A 19,123-nucleotide genomic window follows, 5' to 3' on the forward strand; every position below is an offset into this window, starting at 1 on the left:
ATGGTGTAGTGATTGGGACACACTCTGTTGCCTGGAACCACATGTACGCTCTCTGCTGGCAGTGGACTGAATCCCACCATAGTCCCTCCATCTGTGCCTCCCCTACAGCGTCTCCCTATCAGCTCTCTTAAAGTATGAACTCATTGTCCTCCATGGAAAAAGTTCTTGGTGGATAAAAAAGGGCAGAAACTGAATCCACGTTTAATTAATTCCCTCGGCTGTGTGTGTGTGTGTGTGTGTGTGTGTGTGTGTGTGTGTGTGTGTGTGTGTGTGTGTGTGTGTGTGTGTGTGTCTGTGTGTGTGTGTGTGTCTGTGTCTGTGTGTGTGTGTGTGTGTGTGTGTGTGTGTGTGTGTGTGTGTGTGTGTGTGTGTGTGTGTGAGTGTGAGTGTGAGTGTGACTGTGAGTGTGAGTGTGAGTGTGTGTCTGTGGATTATGCAGCATTAATATAACAATACAGAGTGGGCTTGCCCCAGTTAGAATAGTGCTTACACATGACAACTTATTTTCTGAACTGGAGCTGCTTATTGCTTATTCCACAGCCATAGCACTGTGTCTGTGAGTCCTGTCTAAACTTCACACTATAAATGTCTGCATTGAGTCAGTGTAGTTGCATAACCAGTGATGCTCAACCTGAAGGCCGGGGCCCACTTGTGGGCCGTGAGGGTATTGCAAGTGGGCCCCCAAATAGAAATCTTTTTTTTTAACCTTGAAAAATGTGTTTTCATAGAAATACCAATAAGAACTTAAAGTATACTGTTAGTTCCATTGATCCAAGCTGGAACGCAATCGATTGATTGATCATAAGGCCCACCCATCTGACCACTTTGTGTTAAGTAGTCAGATGGGTGGGCCCTGATCCAGAAAAGGTTCAGAACCACTGCTCTAAACTGCACTGTAGTTGTATTACATTAAGTGGACAATTGTTTGACCATAATATAATTGTATCTGTATGTATTTTGTTCGCAATGAAAATATGACATACTGTACCCTGTGTACAGTAAGCATTTTTGCACATTATGAAGCTAATGTAAGTCATTCATTTTTTTTTATTACTTTCTTTTTATTCTTTTTGTTTTTAGAACAAGCAGGTCATCTTGGGCATCACATTACAATAAAATGAGTACATTTCAGGTGTTTTTAACACTCATTATGTTACGGGCTATTCGTTCCAGAAGAGAGGGATCCTATATTAAAACCTTGTCCTTTAGAAAGTTCTCAGTCCGTTTCTCCTCGATGGCAAAGTCCATGGCAGTTTGCCAGCATATTATTCCAAAGATTCACTCCTAATCCTAACAGCACGGTGAACAGGCCTCCAAATATCAGAATCTTTTTAAATAATAATAATAATAATAATAATAATAATACATACATAGGGAAATAAAATACAAGAAATGATACAAAAAAGTATATAATATAATACAAGTAATACACCTCCACACATAGCAATGTAAGTCGTTTTCAATACAACACATATGCAATATTATTGTACATGTAGGCTGTCAACAAAACTCCCTCTAACTAAGGGTGGAGAGTGATGTTTCAGTTGAGTCGCGGGCGCGTAGATCAAGATGATACCAGTCAGTATCACACGACAAGCTCTGAAGTTTATTACACACATAGAGAATATAGTACGGTATTGGACACATGACGTGACCAGAAGATATGCGACAAGGAAAATAACAGAATGAGTAGGAGCAGAACATGCATCTCGTACCATTGTGCACAGACGTCAGTCTATCTGATAAAGTAGTTGATTGTCGTGGGGCGTCAAGTGTAGAGAGTGATTCAACACATGTATGTGCTGGGTCAAGCAGATAAAGGTCGGTCCCATAATCATAACATAGGGTTTAAGTGGTTTGCTCAGGGGCGCATTGGCAAAATTAGGGACTGTCAGCACAGGGGGTGAAACTAGCAAACCAGCAACTATGGCTTGGGCTTATTAATCAAGCTATCACCTGTTGTTTTTCCTTTTCTTTCGGTAGACCGAAGCCCAGTAGCCTATAAACCAATGATTAAGAGGCAACGAAACCGTTGCAAAATTGCAACACATTGCAGAGAGAAATTGCAGTGGGCCGTATTGCCCCATTGCAGGTCGGCGCAGTTTGGGGACTGTGTTGCAAGTGGTTGCAGCTTGCAAATGGTTGCAATAAGTTGTAACTTGTTGCATTGTGAATCATTGATGTGGAAGGTTAAGCAGTAGTGGTCATGTTGACACAGTTGTGAAAACACGATGACTGTTTAAATTGTCTAATCTTGCAGGAGATTTGTCCTTTTCACAGGTCATATCAGCAGATTAGAAAATAAGCATGTACACTATATCACCCTCATTATGAGACTTTAGACAGCCTCCAGCCTTGCAACAAGGTTGCTGCCTCTTTTAGTGCTAAGAAGAATGGTTATAGCTTCCATTATTTTGCCACGATGCCATTTGCAACATTGTAGATTAGCTCCTCTATTTATTGTTACTTAGCAACAGCCATGGAACAGGTCCCTGGAACTAACATGACATAACATGCTGAAACCTAAATTCCAGCTAAAATGAAAACAGTTTTTCACACTTTTAGAGCATGTCATAATGGGGACGTATACAATATATTAAAATTGGCTAATGGGTGGGCTGGCAGACCACGGCCATCAGACAACCATAAACAAACCAGATACGCCCATATATAGGTATATACGGAGATCCGGTTGTCCATAGCCACAGATCCGACTATCCGCTATGCCCAGATATGGTCATGTGCATACAGTATGTGGGACCGACCAACTTCACACTCTGCGTGCACTCCCTCAAGGACTTGAGGGAGTGCGGTGCCGGTGCCCGCCGTCGAGTCGTTCGGATATGCGGTTGTCCAGAATCGCTGCCGTACCTTCTTTTATAAAATACCTTGTGTTTCACTATGAAATATTGTGCAAAAAGTAGGAAAAAGCCATTACTTTAATCACTCATTGTGCGTGTCAAGCTGGCACCATCAAATCAGCTGGCACCATCAATCAGCTGGCACCATCAGCTGATTTATTGGTTGTTACTGGGTAACTTACAGGTGTGAGTGTATATATATATAAAGGATTTACAACTATTTGACGAGCACTTCATCAAAAACAAATTTGGACACCATTGCTTACTGACCTGTGCTGTGCTGCTGTGTTCTTGCTGGAGGTGAAAAAAGAGTAACTCTGGATCCATAAACTGTAGACCAGTTATTGTGTTTTTTTCGTTTGGGTTACTCCTTTTTTTAATATCATTTTGAGGGCTACTGTAAAGACTAATCTGAAATAATTCCTCAACCTACTAGGCTGACATGTTTTATTCAACCATTCTTGAAATACAGTCTTTGAGTTCCGATCTGATCTGACTGCAGTAACACTGTGGCCTAACAGTAGCGTCGGGTACTAAACCAGAACCCACACATTTCTATTAGTGTCTCTATACAGTATGTATCTCTGGTCAGATGCCAATTTCCCTTAAACAGGAAATGGTAACCACAACACAATTTTTATGCTCACTACAGTATTTCTAGATGCTGTGTGTGTGTGTGTGTGTGTGCGTGTGCGTGTGCGTGTGCGTGTGCGTGTGCGTGTGCGTGTGCGTGTGTGTGTGTGTTCATGTTGATTAATGCACACATGTGCTAGTTCACCGTCTGTATGCATTGACAGTGTACAATATACACATAATGCATACAAACTACATGCAAATGTACTGTGTGCGTGTATTACAAGTTGTCCAAGCGTGTGAGGTATGTCTGAACACATAGTTCATTTTCTCTTCCTGATGATGGAGTGATGTGAAATCAAGCTCTCCGATTGGCTGAGAGGCTGCTGAATGATTCATAATCCCCTTCTCCTTGCCGAGTGGCCACAGCAGCCTCATTTGCATACAGTTGCTACGGCAGCAGCAGCTTGGCTCCAGCATGCTAAAACCATACTGCCTGCAGGCTGAGAGCTGATGTGTTTGTGTGAGTGTGCATGTGTGTGTGTGTGTGTGTGTGTGTGTGTGTGTAAAAGAGAGAGAGAGAGAGAGAGAGAAAGAGAGAGGAGAGAGATAGGAAGATAGAGAGACAGTCAGACATCAGACATATATCACTTAACCCCTCTAGTCTTAGTGAAACAAACCTGAGTTACAACTGTACACCAAATCTCTTCGCCAAAAACAGACAATCTACATACTCAGGTTTGAGCTTGTAGATTGGCTATATTTGCTTTCAAGTGGTTCAAGTTCAATTCGTACTATGTTGTATGATTGTCGCTCGCTAAAAATAACTCGATTTTCAAGTGGAAAATGTGACGCTGTGTGTGTGTTGTTTTTCACAACCATACGTTAAGGTATGAACTAGTCTTCATCCAGACAGACGGACAGTTAAAGAGGACAGGAGGAGGGTGGGTCTGGACTGGGTGTCCTAATCACATTGTGCTGTTGGAGGGAGGAGACAGGAGACACTGGCTAATGTCCTCTCAAGGGACCAGAGGCACAGATGTGAATATACACGCACACACACACACCCAGCATCACTGTGTGTGTGTGTGTGTGTGTGTGTGTGTGTGTGTGTGTGTGTGTGTGTGTGTGTGTGTGTGTGTGTGTGTGTGTGTGTGTGTGTGTGTGTGTGTGTGTGTGTGTGTGTGTGTGTGTGTGTGTGTTTATGACCTGCAATGTTATACAACCAGCATTCACAAACTGCTAGCGTGTTTGTTATTATGCTCTAAAAAGCTGTCGCCATCTGTGTTGTTTGTGAGTGTGTTACACACATTAACATTCTCTTTTCCTTTGAGTATGCGACAGAGTATTTTCACTTATAACAGCAAGTACGATATATCGTGTGTGTGTATGTGTGTGTGTGTGTGTGTGTGTGTGTGTGTGTGTGTGTGTGTGTGTGTGTGTGTGTGTGTGTGTGTGTGTGTGTGTGTGTGTGTGTGTGTGTGTGTGTGTGTGTGTGTGTTTATGTGTTTGTTTGTTTGTGTGTGCATGTTGTTTTACAGTAAAGGACACCAGTAAACACTCCAGCTCATCCACCTACACTACTTATGTTGGTGCATTTACTCAATCATATCAGCTCTGCTTTACCATCCTGTCTTATTTGTAGGGACTTTGTTACTGTTTACTAAAGAGGATGTTCTTCACTCTCAGTTTCTACTCTGTCAAATTATCACAACATGAATCTGCTCTACGATAATTTGTGTTTGTTGTTGTTTGTTTTGCTGCAGAAGCCAGAATCAGAGACAGAGAATGAAGCGATGGGTAGAGTGGATGAAGGGGTAGAGGAGTTCTTCACCAAGAAGATTCTGCCTGATTACACACTGTGAGTGTTCACACATGCACAAGCGCACACACACGCGTGCACACACACACACACACACACACACACACACACACACACACACACACACACACACACACACACACACACACACTCACTCACTCACTCACTCACTCACTCACTCACTCACTCACTCACTCACTCACTCACTCACTCACTCACTCACTCACTCACTCACTCACTCACTCACTCACACAATATGCTTGACACTACTGCCGACCATTCTTAAAAGCATACCATGGTTTGTTTGGTAAGGACGCCAGTGTTTTCCATTAATTTCAGTACAGTATGAAAATAGACTTGCAGGGACTTGAAACCTGCTTGAGATAGAAATCCAATGTACAACATTTTTAAGAAGTCAAGTTAAAAATAGTCAGTATTTAAAGTAAAGTAAAGATTGATTTACAAGATTGATTTACAAAGATTGATTTACAAACGAAATTCAAATTTCCATGACTTATAAACCAAGCAGCTTTGACTCAATTATTCAGATACGTGTGGTTGCCAAAGTGAATGACACAATGTAAGCAAATGGATGATGATGCAAAATGATCCATGTTTATGTACGGTATGGCCAAACCTGTGAGTAGACATTGGCATGTGTTCAGACGGGTATAGAGCTCAGCAGTGAGTTTCCAGAAGTGAAAATCACATTCATATTCTGAGGAATATGAAAAGAGGATTTTGATTATTAGCCACAATGTCGTAACCATGCAAGGTAGACGTACCAGAAGCTTTGTGAAATGAAGGTACACTCTTGTAGAAACCACAAGTATGTTTTTATGAGTTCATAAGAAAAACATGTTTTATTTGCTATGTCGTGAAGAAGTCCTACACTACACTACCCACAGCCCTAAAGTGTAACAGCAACGTCTCTGATTGGTGGAGGTTGCTGTTACCATGGAAATGTTTACTCTGCAGCCCCGAATGTCGCTGTTGGCTCGTGAGTTACCGCCAGCACTGAACTCTACGATTGTTCACGTCTTCCTCACGACTTCCTTTTCTGACATGATACGTTTTTAAGAGACGAGTACAAGAGTGTCCAAAGGGGTGAAAATCACTACAAGTTAGCAGCAATACTGTATGTTACAACACTATTATTAACAGTATAAACACTATATTAATGACAAAAAGTCAAAGTGTGAGCCGGGTAGAGGTGATATGTGGGTAGTTTGCATGTAAAGGGTTATGTTCTGTGACAACCCCTCCACTCTTAGAATGACATCATATAAACACTCATGAAGGAAAAGTGATTTGGATTCCAGTACTGTATATCATACTTTTCCCCGTTTGAAGCGTGCTTCATATGTTATATACAAATAACACAAGTAACATATAGCACACTAATATTATGAAAAGGAATATACGTGCACCGAATGGAGTTCAGACATATAGCGACACACAACCACTTGCTCCCTCGCATTCACCAACAAAGCAAGACAAACTCACTTGTTGCCCCACAACCCCAGCTGGCTGCATGAAGTCTTCCTGTTTAGAGTAGTTGACTGAACAGATGCTACTGTATCGATCTACTGTATACAAGCATCTATCTCTCTGTCTGTCTATCTCTCTGTCTGTCTGTCTGTCTGTCTGTCTGAGATCTAAGGGGATCAACAATGGTCTATCTATGTATCATATTACATGGAGATCAATAAAGGTCTATCTACGTTATAAGTAGAGGGATGTACAGTTGAGGCCAGCTCAGATAAGTCCAAGACGAGTTTGGTTTATATGATGATTTTACTTACAGAACATAAGATTGAGGCCATGTTCTTTTTTTTATTTGTTCTATTTCTTTGTAGAACATGCATTAGATTCAAATTATTATTGTATTCAAGATGTCTTTGCGCGCTATCTTTGGCAGAATTGCAAGACTGAACATAATAATATCCAAGTCAAAGGGTCTAATATGAAGCTTCAATAGACAGACTTCATCATAACCATAACTGTCATGGAGAAGTCTCTATCAGAGCGAATCGATTTAAAAGGGCTAATTTGACATTTTCATCTTTAGCGAGCTTCCTCATCACCCCCAGCCACCTGTCATATTAGGAGCTGGAGATTTATGACTGACATTTGCCAGCTGACTTTTACAAGCCTCTCATTGTAGATGAGTTATGCATGATGAAGGACATTGTCATACAGGATTGTACTTTGTAATTTGTACTTTTATGAATACCTGAGTATTTACTCGAGTACGATATATATTGCTCACCACTGCTCATATGTAAAGCAGTATCCATCTTTCTAAATGTCCTGAGATGGATTGCCAGGCACAGACAGCAACAGTTTACGGTCTATCTCTGAAAGTCTGTATTTCTGCTTTGTATTAAGCTTTGAAGTCTTGCCCAGCTTGTTGTTGTTTTACACAAACATGATTCATCAGCATGTTGTTAAAATACTGAAGGTCTGATCAGATCCATGAAGGAGAAAAGAAGCCTAAACTCTTTCTGCTGGAGTGGTCAAGGACCATCAGATTATGAATTACCCTTTTTTATTTTATCGAGTGAGCGATAAGCTGAGTGAGCGATAAGCTTTATATTTCATCATGCCATCACTTGAGAGAAGAAAAAGGGACCAATAAAGATGATGGAGGTTACACAGTAAAATCCTCTCTGTGTTCATTCATGCATTTGTAACTCGGAGAGTGTACAGATGGATTTTTACAGTGACGAAAAGCAGAACATAATAACATCAACTTTGACAGGGCTGGAAAATATGCATCTGACAAAAAGATTTACAGTAGCTATGTCAAAATGGCTCCCATCCAGGGGTGCCGATTTATGTCCGCGCTACTCCATGAAGTGTAGATGTCGGAGGTTTTTTCTTTTTCTTTTTTTTGTGATGAGTTTGTGATGGGTGCTCGTCATTTCTCCTCGAGGCACCCACAGTATCGGCGCCCTTGCTCCCATCAATTGTAAGGGCAGAAAAATGGCGCACACGAGTACAAACTGGACAAACTGTGTCTATGAATGGCCTGTGTAATTGTTGCACTACGTACTCTTTGCATGCTAGTCCCTGTCTGGTCCTGTACACGTCTACTGAGCATGTGTGTTTGGTCCTGTAGTATTAGTCGTAGTACTGAGTGCCTCTTCTTGTCTGTTGCTCTTTCTGCTGTCTCCTTGCTGCAGAAAAGGACAGTGGGAGGAGTCTATCCCTGCCCAAGGCACTCCCCCAGAGTCGAGCTCCAACCCCTCAGTCCCGATCCCTGTTTCCTCCTCTTCGTCTGACAATATCACCACCTCCATCATCACCTCTCCCACTGCCCCACCCAGTAACACATCCTCCACCCCTACTGCTGTGGTTACATCCCCTTCCTCATCTGTGAGTCCCCTCACCCCCTCCTCCCCCCCTCCCACCACCACCACCACCACCACCACCACTGCACCTCCCTCCAAAAACATCAAGAAGAAGTTTGGCGACTTCTTCGCCTTCAAGAGGGCTCGCGCCGGTCGGGCCGCCAAGGCCGGAGGGGGAGAGGCGGGAGGAGGAGAAGGGGGGAAGGTCAAAAGGACCTCCATCGCGGACCTCATCCGGCCCCTCCGCGAGGCGAAAGAGAGGGAGAGGGAGAGGGAGAGGGAGAAGGAGAGAGAGAAGGAGAGAGGGTCAAGGTTAGTGGAGGATGTTAACCTTTCTAACGATGCCGCCGTCACAGAAGGAACCGTCGCCACCGACGGCTGTCTCCAGGGCGACAAGAGGGACAAGATGGCGCCGGCCACGACGGCAACCGCGACGACGCCTCCCAGTGAGGCCACACCCCCCTCCCCCACCACCGCGACCCCTGGCCTCACCACCGCAACCTCAAACCTGGAAGAGAAGGGAGTGACCTCACTTCCTGTTCATCCAGGCCACACCCCTGTTTTGGCGGCCAGTCCCCCTGCGACGGCGCCGTCGATGGAGCAAGAGAAGAGCTGGATGCTGGAGAAGGAGCGGAAGAAGGGAGGAGGGACACCAGACGGAGAGAGGAGGTTGAAGGTCACCAGGAGGTCACTGAGGGAGGGCAAGAGTCAGAGTCTCATCCTGCTGACTGGACTGGAGCCTGAAGAGAAGGACAGCTCACACAGTAAGGTAAATAAACCTAACAGAATCTTAACTTTTTATTTATCTTGGTTTGTTTCTTGACTTTTACTCCTGTGTTTTATTCTCATTGCTGTTGCTGCTATGACACTTGAATTTCCCTTCGGGAATCAATCAAATAACATCTTATCTTATCACACTGAAAGAGAGCCATTCTAAGCAGCCACCAGTGAGTAAGGAAAGTTAGATGGATGCTCACACTTAATGTCATGCCCTTGCACCTGTCAGACTACTTCTCCAGACTGAGAAATGCCCATGGGCATAACACCAGAGGGAGCTGCTCTGACCTTGTCTGAACACTGCTGCTCGAGGCCTTACTAATACCAAGAGAGTGGAGCATATCACTCCAGTTCATAAACCCTTACACTGGCTCCCTGTGTGTCAAAGAATTGATTTCAAAATGCTACTGTTGGTCTATAAAGCTTTGAATGGTTTAGGGCCAAAATAAATTGTGCGATATCATGAACCATCCAGATCTCTCAGGTCATTTGGGAAAGTTCTGCTTTCTGTCCCTAAAACCAAAAATAAACGTGGGGAAGCAGCATTTAGTTTTTATGCACCGCATATCTGGAACAAATTCCCAGAGAACTGCAGGTCTGCTGCCACTCTTATTTCTTAAACACAACTAAAAACCTTTCCGTTTGCCGCTGCCTTTGATTGAGTTACTTGGCATCCTCTGCTCCGCCCCTTTTCTGTAAATATTTCTATTATTGCTTTTAGTGTTGTTGATATGTATTGTCTGTCATGATGATAAATTGAGTACAAGGGACCCATAATGGAAAGTCCCCCCACCTCCCAGGCCTTTTTGAGCCATCCATTTAGCATAGTTTCTTTTTTATTTACTGTACTGCTGTACTGTTTCAAACTGCCAATCAAGTATTCAATCAATCAATCCAACATACAAGAAAGTAGAAAATGTAAAGTTTTACGCCTTTTACTGAACCACGCTCTACAGCCCAATGGAAATATCCACAGCAGTTTTCAATTGCAGCAAATTATGATGTCATTTAGAAAGATTGGATTCCCCGTGTATTTTTAGTTTGCAATTGGTGGATATTTTCATATTTTCATCTGGTTCAGTGAAAGCTGTGAAATTAACACTGTTCTACTTTCTTGTATGTTGGATTGAGTATTAGCAGTTTGAAACAATACAGTACAGTAAAAAAAAGAAAAAAAGAAAACTATGCTAAAAGGATGACACACATGACAGCACTCCAGTATACATTTCTATCGCCACACGTGACGGTACCAGCAGGACAACAGGAACACAGGGGAAGGCCCCAAATGCAGGTGACGGAGACAAATCTTGTACAGTTGAGTGATTGAATAATACACACTGGCTACTACACACTGATGCAGAACATCTGCAGCAGCCTGTTGCACACACTGGACCTGAACCTCTCCAGGAAGAACAGCTTGCTCTGTCCCTTCCTGTAGAGGCCCTAATTGTCAGTCCAGTCCAGTTTATTGTTCATGTGTAGAGATGTAGATACCGCATTGGGCCGCTGCTGTTCATTGGAGCGGTGCATCAAATGCAGCTGCCATATTGGACCAGCCGCACCCCCTATTACATGTACTGTACAGTGTGTCTACTGGAGCAGGAGGTCTCTCCACAGTTAAAATAATCATTGTCTTAGGACGCGGTGGACAGCTGGAGGATGTCATGTCTGGGGAGCTGAAGCAACGGACACGGCTGAATGGTGCAGAGAGACGGAAGCAGATTGTCTCTAAATGTTCTGCAATAAAATGAGCCGTGCTGCATTCATTATTCAAGAAGGGCTTTACTTAGAGGATTCATCACCCAGTTAAACTGCAAGACGTATGAGATGAATTTGACTATATGTGATTGTGAAATATGTTAACTGTTCATACAGTACTGTGAAACTGGGCCACGGTCAGCTTTACAGCATACTATACGTGTACATAATTTACTGTGTGTGTGTGTGTGTGTGTGTGTGTGTGTGTGTGTGTGTGTGTGTGTGTGTGTGTGTGTGTGTGTGTGTGTGTGTGTGTGTGTGTGTGTGTGTGTGTGTGTGTGTGTCTGAGCGAATACATGTGATGTTATGTATGCCTATGCATATACACTAATTTCGTGTTTCTGAATTTCCAGAAGTATGCATCTGAGAGTACGTCTAGTTTTGAGCAGAGACTTCAGGTGATGCTGCACAGAATAGGCGTGGCCAAAACCTCACCTGCTGACACAAAGACCAGCCAGGTATGTATGTTCTTCTTTTTTTTTTACAGATGCAATGTGGGACATTGTGACATCAATGAATGTCACACACGTCTCCCGTGGGATGTCTCTGCAATGTGTTGGCATAAATAGTGTATTTAGGTGACATTATGCGTTTTAATATTTTTGCAATTGCCCCATACCCAACCCCCTTCCCTTGGCCCTCTTCCCAGCTGTCCCCATCACCTTTGGGTGTAATCTATATTGATCATGTACCATATATTGTATACATCAGGGGTTGCCACACATTTGTAAGTGTGCTTCTGTACTTGTGTACAAGTGATGCTCTCCTCATGTCTGCTTGTTACTTTACTCTTTAAAGTGATGTTGAACTTTGGTAGAACCCAGGGATGTATACAGTGTAGCTACCTAGGCTTTATCTCAAAACCACACTTTTAGCACAAAAACAAAAATGCAAAGAATGTGAATTCAGTAAAAGGAGTCCTGCTGTACAATTGCTGTATGCATGTTATTACCCTTGATAGCTAGCACAACAAAACTCAATATATCACCATTACCTGTGTAATGCGTTCACCGCAACCAATATGCAAAGTAGTTGGAAAAAACAACATACTGTACCAGGGCATTCTTTTATTAAATATTGTCTGACTCTGAATCCCGCTAAACTGTCCTGATATGTGCATCGCCTGTCATATAGACACTAGCACGATCCAATTAACTGGAACAGTCCATCTCCTTAGGCGAGGAGAGGATCTGCGCTGCACCAATCTACAGCACACATGTACGCACACAATTTGGTACCATGGACATAGTAGTATTACCAGTAGTATGTCATATCCATGTATTTATCCTAGATATTTATCATATTTACAGTACTTCTACAGAAACATCTCAGAAATGGTGAAATATCATACAGATATATTTTTCCCATCAAGTATAATGGAATGACATTGAATATAACTATTAAGAGGATAAGTAATGTTTTCTAACATAAATATTCTCAAATTATTATCTTAGCACCACTGCCCTTACCACTAAAGGACAATTGAACCATATGGTCGAGCATGTTTTTAGAGTGGAAATAAATTTATTTCAGCATTTGTATAATAAAATAACTATCATATTAAATGTATCATATTAACAACCATGAATAAACAGAAGTTTTATTAATTCATAGCAAATAGTCAATTTGAACTACTTTAGTTTCGCTTCACTACCTTTACCATGAAGTGACAAACAACCCTGATTGTGTACATGTTAGTATCTATTAGTAAGCCATGGATGTAATGAACAAACCGTAAGCTAAGACAAAAATTAGCTGTTAAACTGAGCTGATTATACAGGCATAACAGCTATGCAGATATTCACACCTTAGACGAAGTGGATTTTTGGTGGATTACCTTTGAGCTTAATTCTTGGTCTTATCTGTCTGGATGTAATTGAAAGCAATTCTGTCTTCAGCAGTGCTAAGATAACGCAGGCTTTACCCGTGTTTCAATACAAAGATATTCTACATCTGTCGTCAGACTCGCACTGAAAGGAGAGATTATTCCCCCATCTATGAATACATTCTTCAGAGGCCCTTCCATGTTCCACCTCACCAAGAAAACAATTTCTTCAGGACAGTTTATATTAAACTATTAAAGTGTCAGGTATTATTGAGGTATTACGGTGGTTTACAAGGCTTTAAGAGTGTGGGGGCTAAATAGTTATAATTTAAATGAAGTCAAGGCTTCTTTGCCGAGTTATGATTATAAGGCTGTACATTTTAAAAGGACACAGGCAGAACCAGGTTCATTCTGGTGGGCCAAGAAGTGTTATCGTCATCCAGTTCATTGAGGCCGCTGACTCCATGTGGTGATTTGAAAGTTGGGCATTCATCGATGATGTGTTCAACAGTCTGTGGCATAGTGCAGACAATGAAAAAAATGAACAGAGGTTAAATGCACAACATAAATGGCTAGACATATAGAAAACAAATAGAACCCCATACATGTACACACACATACGTCATGGTCTTGTTGGTATAATACCTTTTTCTTCTCTGTCTGTAGAAAAAAGACGAAGAGCTGAGAAAGGCCAACTCTGAGGGTAAGAGAACTGTGTGTGTGTGTGTGTGTGTGTGTGTGTGTGTGCGTGTGCGTGTGCGTGTGTGTGTGTAGAGAGAGAGATACAGAGCGAGAGAAATATAGAGTGTGAGTGTATGAGGAGGATGAGAGGTCAGAGAATACTGTTTGGGGCAAGCTGGTGTTAGCTCCTCTGTCCCTCTGTCTCCCCCTGTTGTTCGTCAGAGGTCACTGCTGCAATCCACAGGGGAAAAAGTGTAATGTTAGCCTCTTGACCTTTCTCACTGTCTCTCTGTGTGGTCCATCTCTTCACAACACGTCCCCTGAGTGTTTCCCTCTAAGAATGACTCAGCGAGCTCAGGAGTCAGCGTTTAATGCTGCCGTCAGGAACCGTGTCTGACCGGGACAGATCTCAGAAGATCTGAGATCTGTCCGGGTCAGACACGGTTCCTGACGGCAGCATTAAACGCTGACTTAAATGCTGAGTGTTCTCAAAAATGCATGGCCATCGATCAGTATTTTAAATCGAACATATTTTATGAATTTTCTAGTAGTAGTGGTACATTTTGAAGTACATTTTCATACATTACCATCTGTAGTTATTCTGTTATTATTCCTTTCTCTCTCAGGTGCTATCCTGGACAAACCTGAACCACCTCCCACATTTCTGAAGCCTAGAACCATGTCCTCGTCATCAGGTACAAACTTACCTGATTACTTAATTTCCAAAATATATGAATAGGATTGTAATCAAATGTAATTTACAGTCCACGACTCTCTCCTCTCACCTTAACCTTCCACCCTCTCTCTTTCTTGCACCAATCCTTGCGTCTTACCCTTTATCCACTCTTTTCTTACTGTGTCCCTCTCTCCCTACTCTTCCTCGTACTCCTCTTCTCTCCCTGGTTCTCCCTCAGACACCAGGCGTCCCATGCGAGCTGTGGAACCCCTCCGTTCAGATCCTCCCCTCCACCCCAAACCGGTGGTTCCTGAGCGACCCGTGGGTCCCCTGCCCCCTAAACCTGTCATCGCTGCCAAGCCCTGCCTCCCCACCCCGGCTGCCCCCGGAGGAGGAGGAGGAGGAGGAGGCCCCCCGGCTCTCCAGACCACCGCAACTCTCCCCCAGCATGCCTTCCATGCTTCCCAGCACCTCTCCGGCTCCGCTCCTCGTACCACCTCCCCAGGGCTAGTCCAGCCATGGCTCCCCACCCTGGACAGGAGGCCAGGGGAGACGGAGGACTCCAAAACACAGACACTGGTAATTCTACATTTAAAAAGAACATTGTCTTTGTTCAGGGGGGGTTTCTTCACAAAATGTCTTCTTTTGGACAAAGTCAGGAAAATCAAAGTCTGGTATGGACAATTAATAGTTTTGTTTGTTTGTTTTGCATTTGGATAATGCCCACTCGGCCCACCTTTTGCTCTCCTGATCCTTCCCGAGGTTTCTATCTTTGCTTTTCCCGTCAAGGGTTTTTCCTTGGGAGTTTTCCCTCGCCTGAATGAGGGTCTCTAAGGTTTGTCATTTGTTATTGAGACTTGTACAAAAGGATCACCTGCCTGCCACTGTTTTTCGTTGGATATCGTACATGAAGATTCATCGACCACATCGTTTGCATTTCACACATTATGTTATATGGCTCGCGTAGCCCGACAACTATTCCACAATCTCCGAATGCTATATAGAGTCTGGAACTACACGGAAATCCGAGAGAGGAAGCTGGCACTTCTGTTCACAAAACTATATTTTTAAATATCTTAACATTACATTTTTTAATTTCCATGTCTGCTTAGCATCAAGCTATATATGCTCAGTTGATTTTGATTTATATTAGGATAAATTTGCATGACTGTAAAGACGAAACGGAAGTGGGGAGAGGAGGCATCACATCCGCTTTATATTTGAATCATGATCAGAGCTTCCGAGTCCCAGACTGTATGACCGGAAACATTTGAAAATTGTAGGAGGCAACAGTCTGGCTACGCGAGACTATGTTATATGTAACAGTCATTAAGGCCTACCGTATGTGTTTTGTTTCATGTTCTTGTTTTCTTATCCAACACCTAGAATGGAAGCCATGAGGAGCATGTGGCCCAGGTAGCGGTGCAGAAAGACAGCCCTGGTCCAACCTCAGCTCCATCCCCGCGCAGAGACACCCCACCAGCCCCGTCACCACGGAGAGGTCCCAGTGCACAGGGCCGCTCTGAGAGAGCACAATCAGTCACTGATGGTAGGCGCGGTAGTGAGGTCAAAATAATGCTCTGCCAGGGACTATATGTATTTCTGCATTGACGGAGGTTTTCGTTGTCTACCGAAGTCTAAACTGATATAATTACAAACAAATATAATTTTGCTACTCAAGAACCCTACTTTTTGTATAAAATCCACTTTTTGACCAAAACATTTTATATGTCCATCAGATGGAGAAACTTTGATTCACTCCACCTACAGATCTGGTCAATTTGGCATTTTTCTACTCTAACAAGTTAAAACTATAGTAAACTCTTACACATTTTACAATATATATCTTAGGTATTACCTGTATCTGTTTGACCTTAGGTTTGACAAAGTTTTTAAATATATATTAGATATTTATATTTTATGTTACTGTATCTGGAAGAAATCTGTGGAACCAGCCTCTATGAATCCCATTGAATCTGGTCTTGACCTCTGTGGGGTACAAAGTTGAAACCTTTCAAGTTTAACCTTTGTGTGTAGTAATTCATTTGGTAGCTGTTAGTGTGTGTGCATATATTATGTGTCTGTGTGGGTGTTTGTATAACTCATATTTGTGTGCGGAAAAGGATTGACTTTTACACAATGTCCTCCCACCACACCGTTCTGTGTGCGGGTGTATGCTCCTCCAGAGAGTCTTCCTAAACCCCGCCCACGCATGAAACCCCTCCCACAACGGCGAGCAGTGTCAGTCCACGAAGACGCTCTTACAATGACACAAGGTGAGGACAATATGTATGTATGTGTGTATATGTATGTATATATGTGTTTGTACTGTATCTATGTACAAGTTAGTGAATGAGCTTGAGTGTACATGTTTAAGATGAGATGTCTGTGTAGACTCATAAAGCTTCCATCTTTTTCTTCCTCTCTCCTTTATTCTCTCTCTCATTCAGAGCTGAAGGCAGTGTTAGAGAGGTCGCCACTCCGTCACCGTGGCAACAGAGGGGATCTGCCTACCTGCACTGAAGACGCACCCACAGGAGAGGACACAGTGGCGATGGGAGACAGAGGTGAGGAGAGAGTGTGTGTCTGTCTGTCTGTCTGTCTGTCTGTCTGTCTGTCTGTCTGTCTGTCTGTCTGTCTGTCTGTCTGTCTGTCTGTCTGTCTGTCTGTCTGTCTGTCTGTCTGTCTGTCTGTCTGTCTGTCTCCAAATCAGCGATCCCCAACCTGTGGGCCGTTAGGATATTGCAAGTGGGCTCCCAAATAATTGGCAAAACGCAAAGATCTTTATGATAATACAACATTAATATAACAGATACAAAATACAAACATTTGAATTCATTTTCATTGTGGTACAGACCAAGTCGAACACAGTCGATTGATTGATCATTAAAATAAACATGCTCTAAAAATGCATGCGGCCCACCCATCTGGCCATCTGGGTTTTCACAAGTGGGCCTTGATCCAGAAAAGGTTGGCTCTGCTCTAAATGAATGTTTCTTTGCTCCTTGTTTTGTCTCCTTCAAATACCCAGCTGGCGAAGCACAGAGGAAGAGCTCAAAGAAAGAGGAGGAGGAAGAGAGGGAGAATAGGGAAAAGAATAAGATGGAGAAAAGGAGGACAGGTCATGGAGTAACAGCAGTCTATGAAGCAGCTCCAGCAGCTGTAGAGACGCCCAGCTTAGAGGCTGCGGTACCAGATCCCGCCTCAGCCATCCCCCCTCCCGCCCTGTCACTTAGGCCAGCATCAGCACTGGGCTCCGAAAAGGTCCAGTCACCCCAAGAGAGGTCTCCAGCGCCAAGCACAACCGCGACCCTGTCTCACACCGCAGACAAATCCCACATGACCCCGTCCCAAGAGAAGACCCCAAGCACAACCCCAGCCACGGCAGATGTCGGAGAAAGCACACAGGAGGAGAGGGGAGAGACAGTCTCAACACAGCACACAGAGAAGGCAGAACCACCAGACCAAAGAACTGAAACCCTCCTCTTCAAATGACACACAAAGGACTATCCCAAGGAGAGAGAGCTAGGAGGGAGGCAAAGGAGGGATCATCAGTGACATCGGCCAAATTAAAGCCTGGGACTGTACGATGACTGCGTGCGTGTTGGCATGTTTTGCTCGCTTTGTATGAAAAAACATTAGCCAGATGTTTGAGAATTATTCACTGCGCACGTGTCGTACAGGCTCAAAAAGGATGAATCATTTTCAATGTGTTAAGCGTGTGTGTTTCCTGACCAAACAACACGTGATGTGACAAAGGTGCACTAACAACATGTTGAAACGTCACGGCTTGTCATTAATGCATTATGGGGGGTTATTCATGAAACACAATGGTAATTAAGTTCTGTCATGAAATATCTGTGACAACCATGAATAAGAAATGGCTAATAAATGTACCTTGACAGTGATCGCTGTGTAGGAATAACATTACCATCGTCCTGTTCTGGAGCGTAGTTCAGATGACAGACAGGGAAATTCATATGCTGATTGAGCATTGCATATTTAATGCACTATTGGTATTCCACACCTGTGTACATGTTCCATGGACAATTATCAAGACAAGTGTCAAAGATAGACACAGTTCTTGCCAGCATTGTGTTTTAAAAGGGGAAGTTGTGAATTATGTGTGAAACCGATGATTCCCTGACCGCCTTGTGATACATTTTTAACGTGATTTCTTGGAACATCAGTAAGACTGAAACAACATCCATCATGATATACAGTACGATTATGAATCACCGTGGCAATGAGCCAAAGGGCAAATGAGGCAGTGGCACTGAAAACGCCAACATGGAAACAGCAAAAGACAGTAATTAATATTTATGAATGAATTAGAAATCATGTGATGGTCTCAAGCCCTTCTTGATGAACCCTGCCAGTAATTCTTGAGACCTTGTGTTGAAAACACACAGAGATATTGTTGAAAATGACACATTCTTTGTCAGAGTATCATCTGTGCACCCCAGTTTTGTGTCCCTGACTGTGATGTCGATGACCAGACTTTCCTCCTCTTTCTAGGTGAGAGTTTATTTTCTACTGTCATGTCTATCTTTGCACGCCAGCCAGAATATGTACAAATAAATACATAAAGGTAACAAAAAAAGCCAGAAATTATGAGCAAAATGTTTTAAAAGAGAGTATAAATCCATATACTTGTTAATAATTATTAAAAATTGATTGAGATGTGTCATACGTTTTGTGGTGTTGGGGTTTTGGTTCTGTGTGTGGGTAGAATAGTTACTAGAATAGTTACTCATAACTATAAATATACAGTACTTACACAGTGGCCCTGAG

General features: G+C 42.9%; 1 protein-coding gene across 1 annotated transcript in view; it reads left to right on the forward strand.

The window, feature by feature from the left end:
- carmil2 (capping protein regulator and myosin 1 linker 2) overlaps positions 1-18,993 on the forward strand; it is a 50,854-nt gene extending 31,861 nt beyond the window's left edge. Inside the window, exons 32-41 of the mRNA XM_080438578.1 lie at positions 5,201-5,295; positions 8,445-9,381; positions 11,501-11,605; positions 13,639-13,675; positions 14,280-14,348; positions 14,568-14,908; positions 15,716-15,878; positions 16,516-16,605; positions 16,780-16,896; positions 17,361-18,993. Coding sequence (XP_080294704.1) covers positions 5,201-5,295; positions 8,445-9,381; positions 11,501-11,605; positions 13,639-13,675; positions 14,280-14,348; positions 14,568-14,908; positions 15,716-15,878; positions 16,516-16,605; positions 16,780-16,896; positions 17,361-17,824 — 2,418 coding nt within the window. The 3' untranslated portion in view covers positions 17,825-18,993. The remainder of the gene's footprint in view (positions 1-5,200; positions 5,296-8,444; positions 9,382-11,500; positions 11,606-13,638; positions 13,676-14,279; positions 14,349-14,567; positions 14,909-15,715; positions 15,879-16,515; positions 16,606-16,779; positions 16,897-17,360) is intronic.
- Positions 18,994-19,123: the final 130 nt, after the last annotated feature.

This window comes from Gymnoscopelus braueri, assembly GCF_963280865.1.
Source record: "Gymnoscopelus braueri genome assembly, chromosome: 9".
Classification (NCBI taxonomy): domain Eukaryota; kingdom Metazoa; phylum Chordata; class Actinopteri; order Myctophiformes; family Myctophidae; genus Gymnoscopelus; species Gymnoscopelus braueri.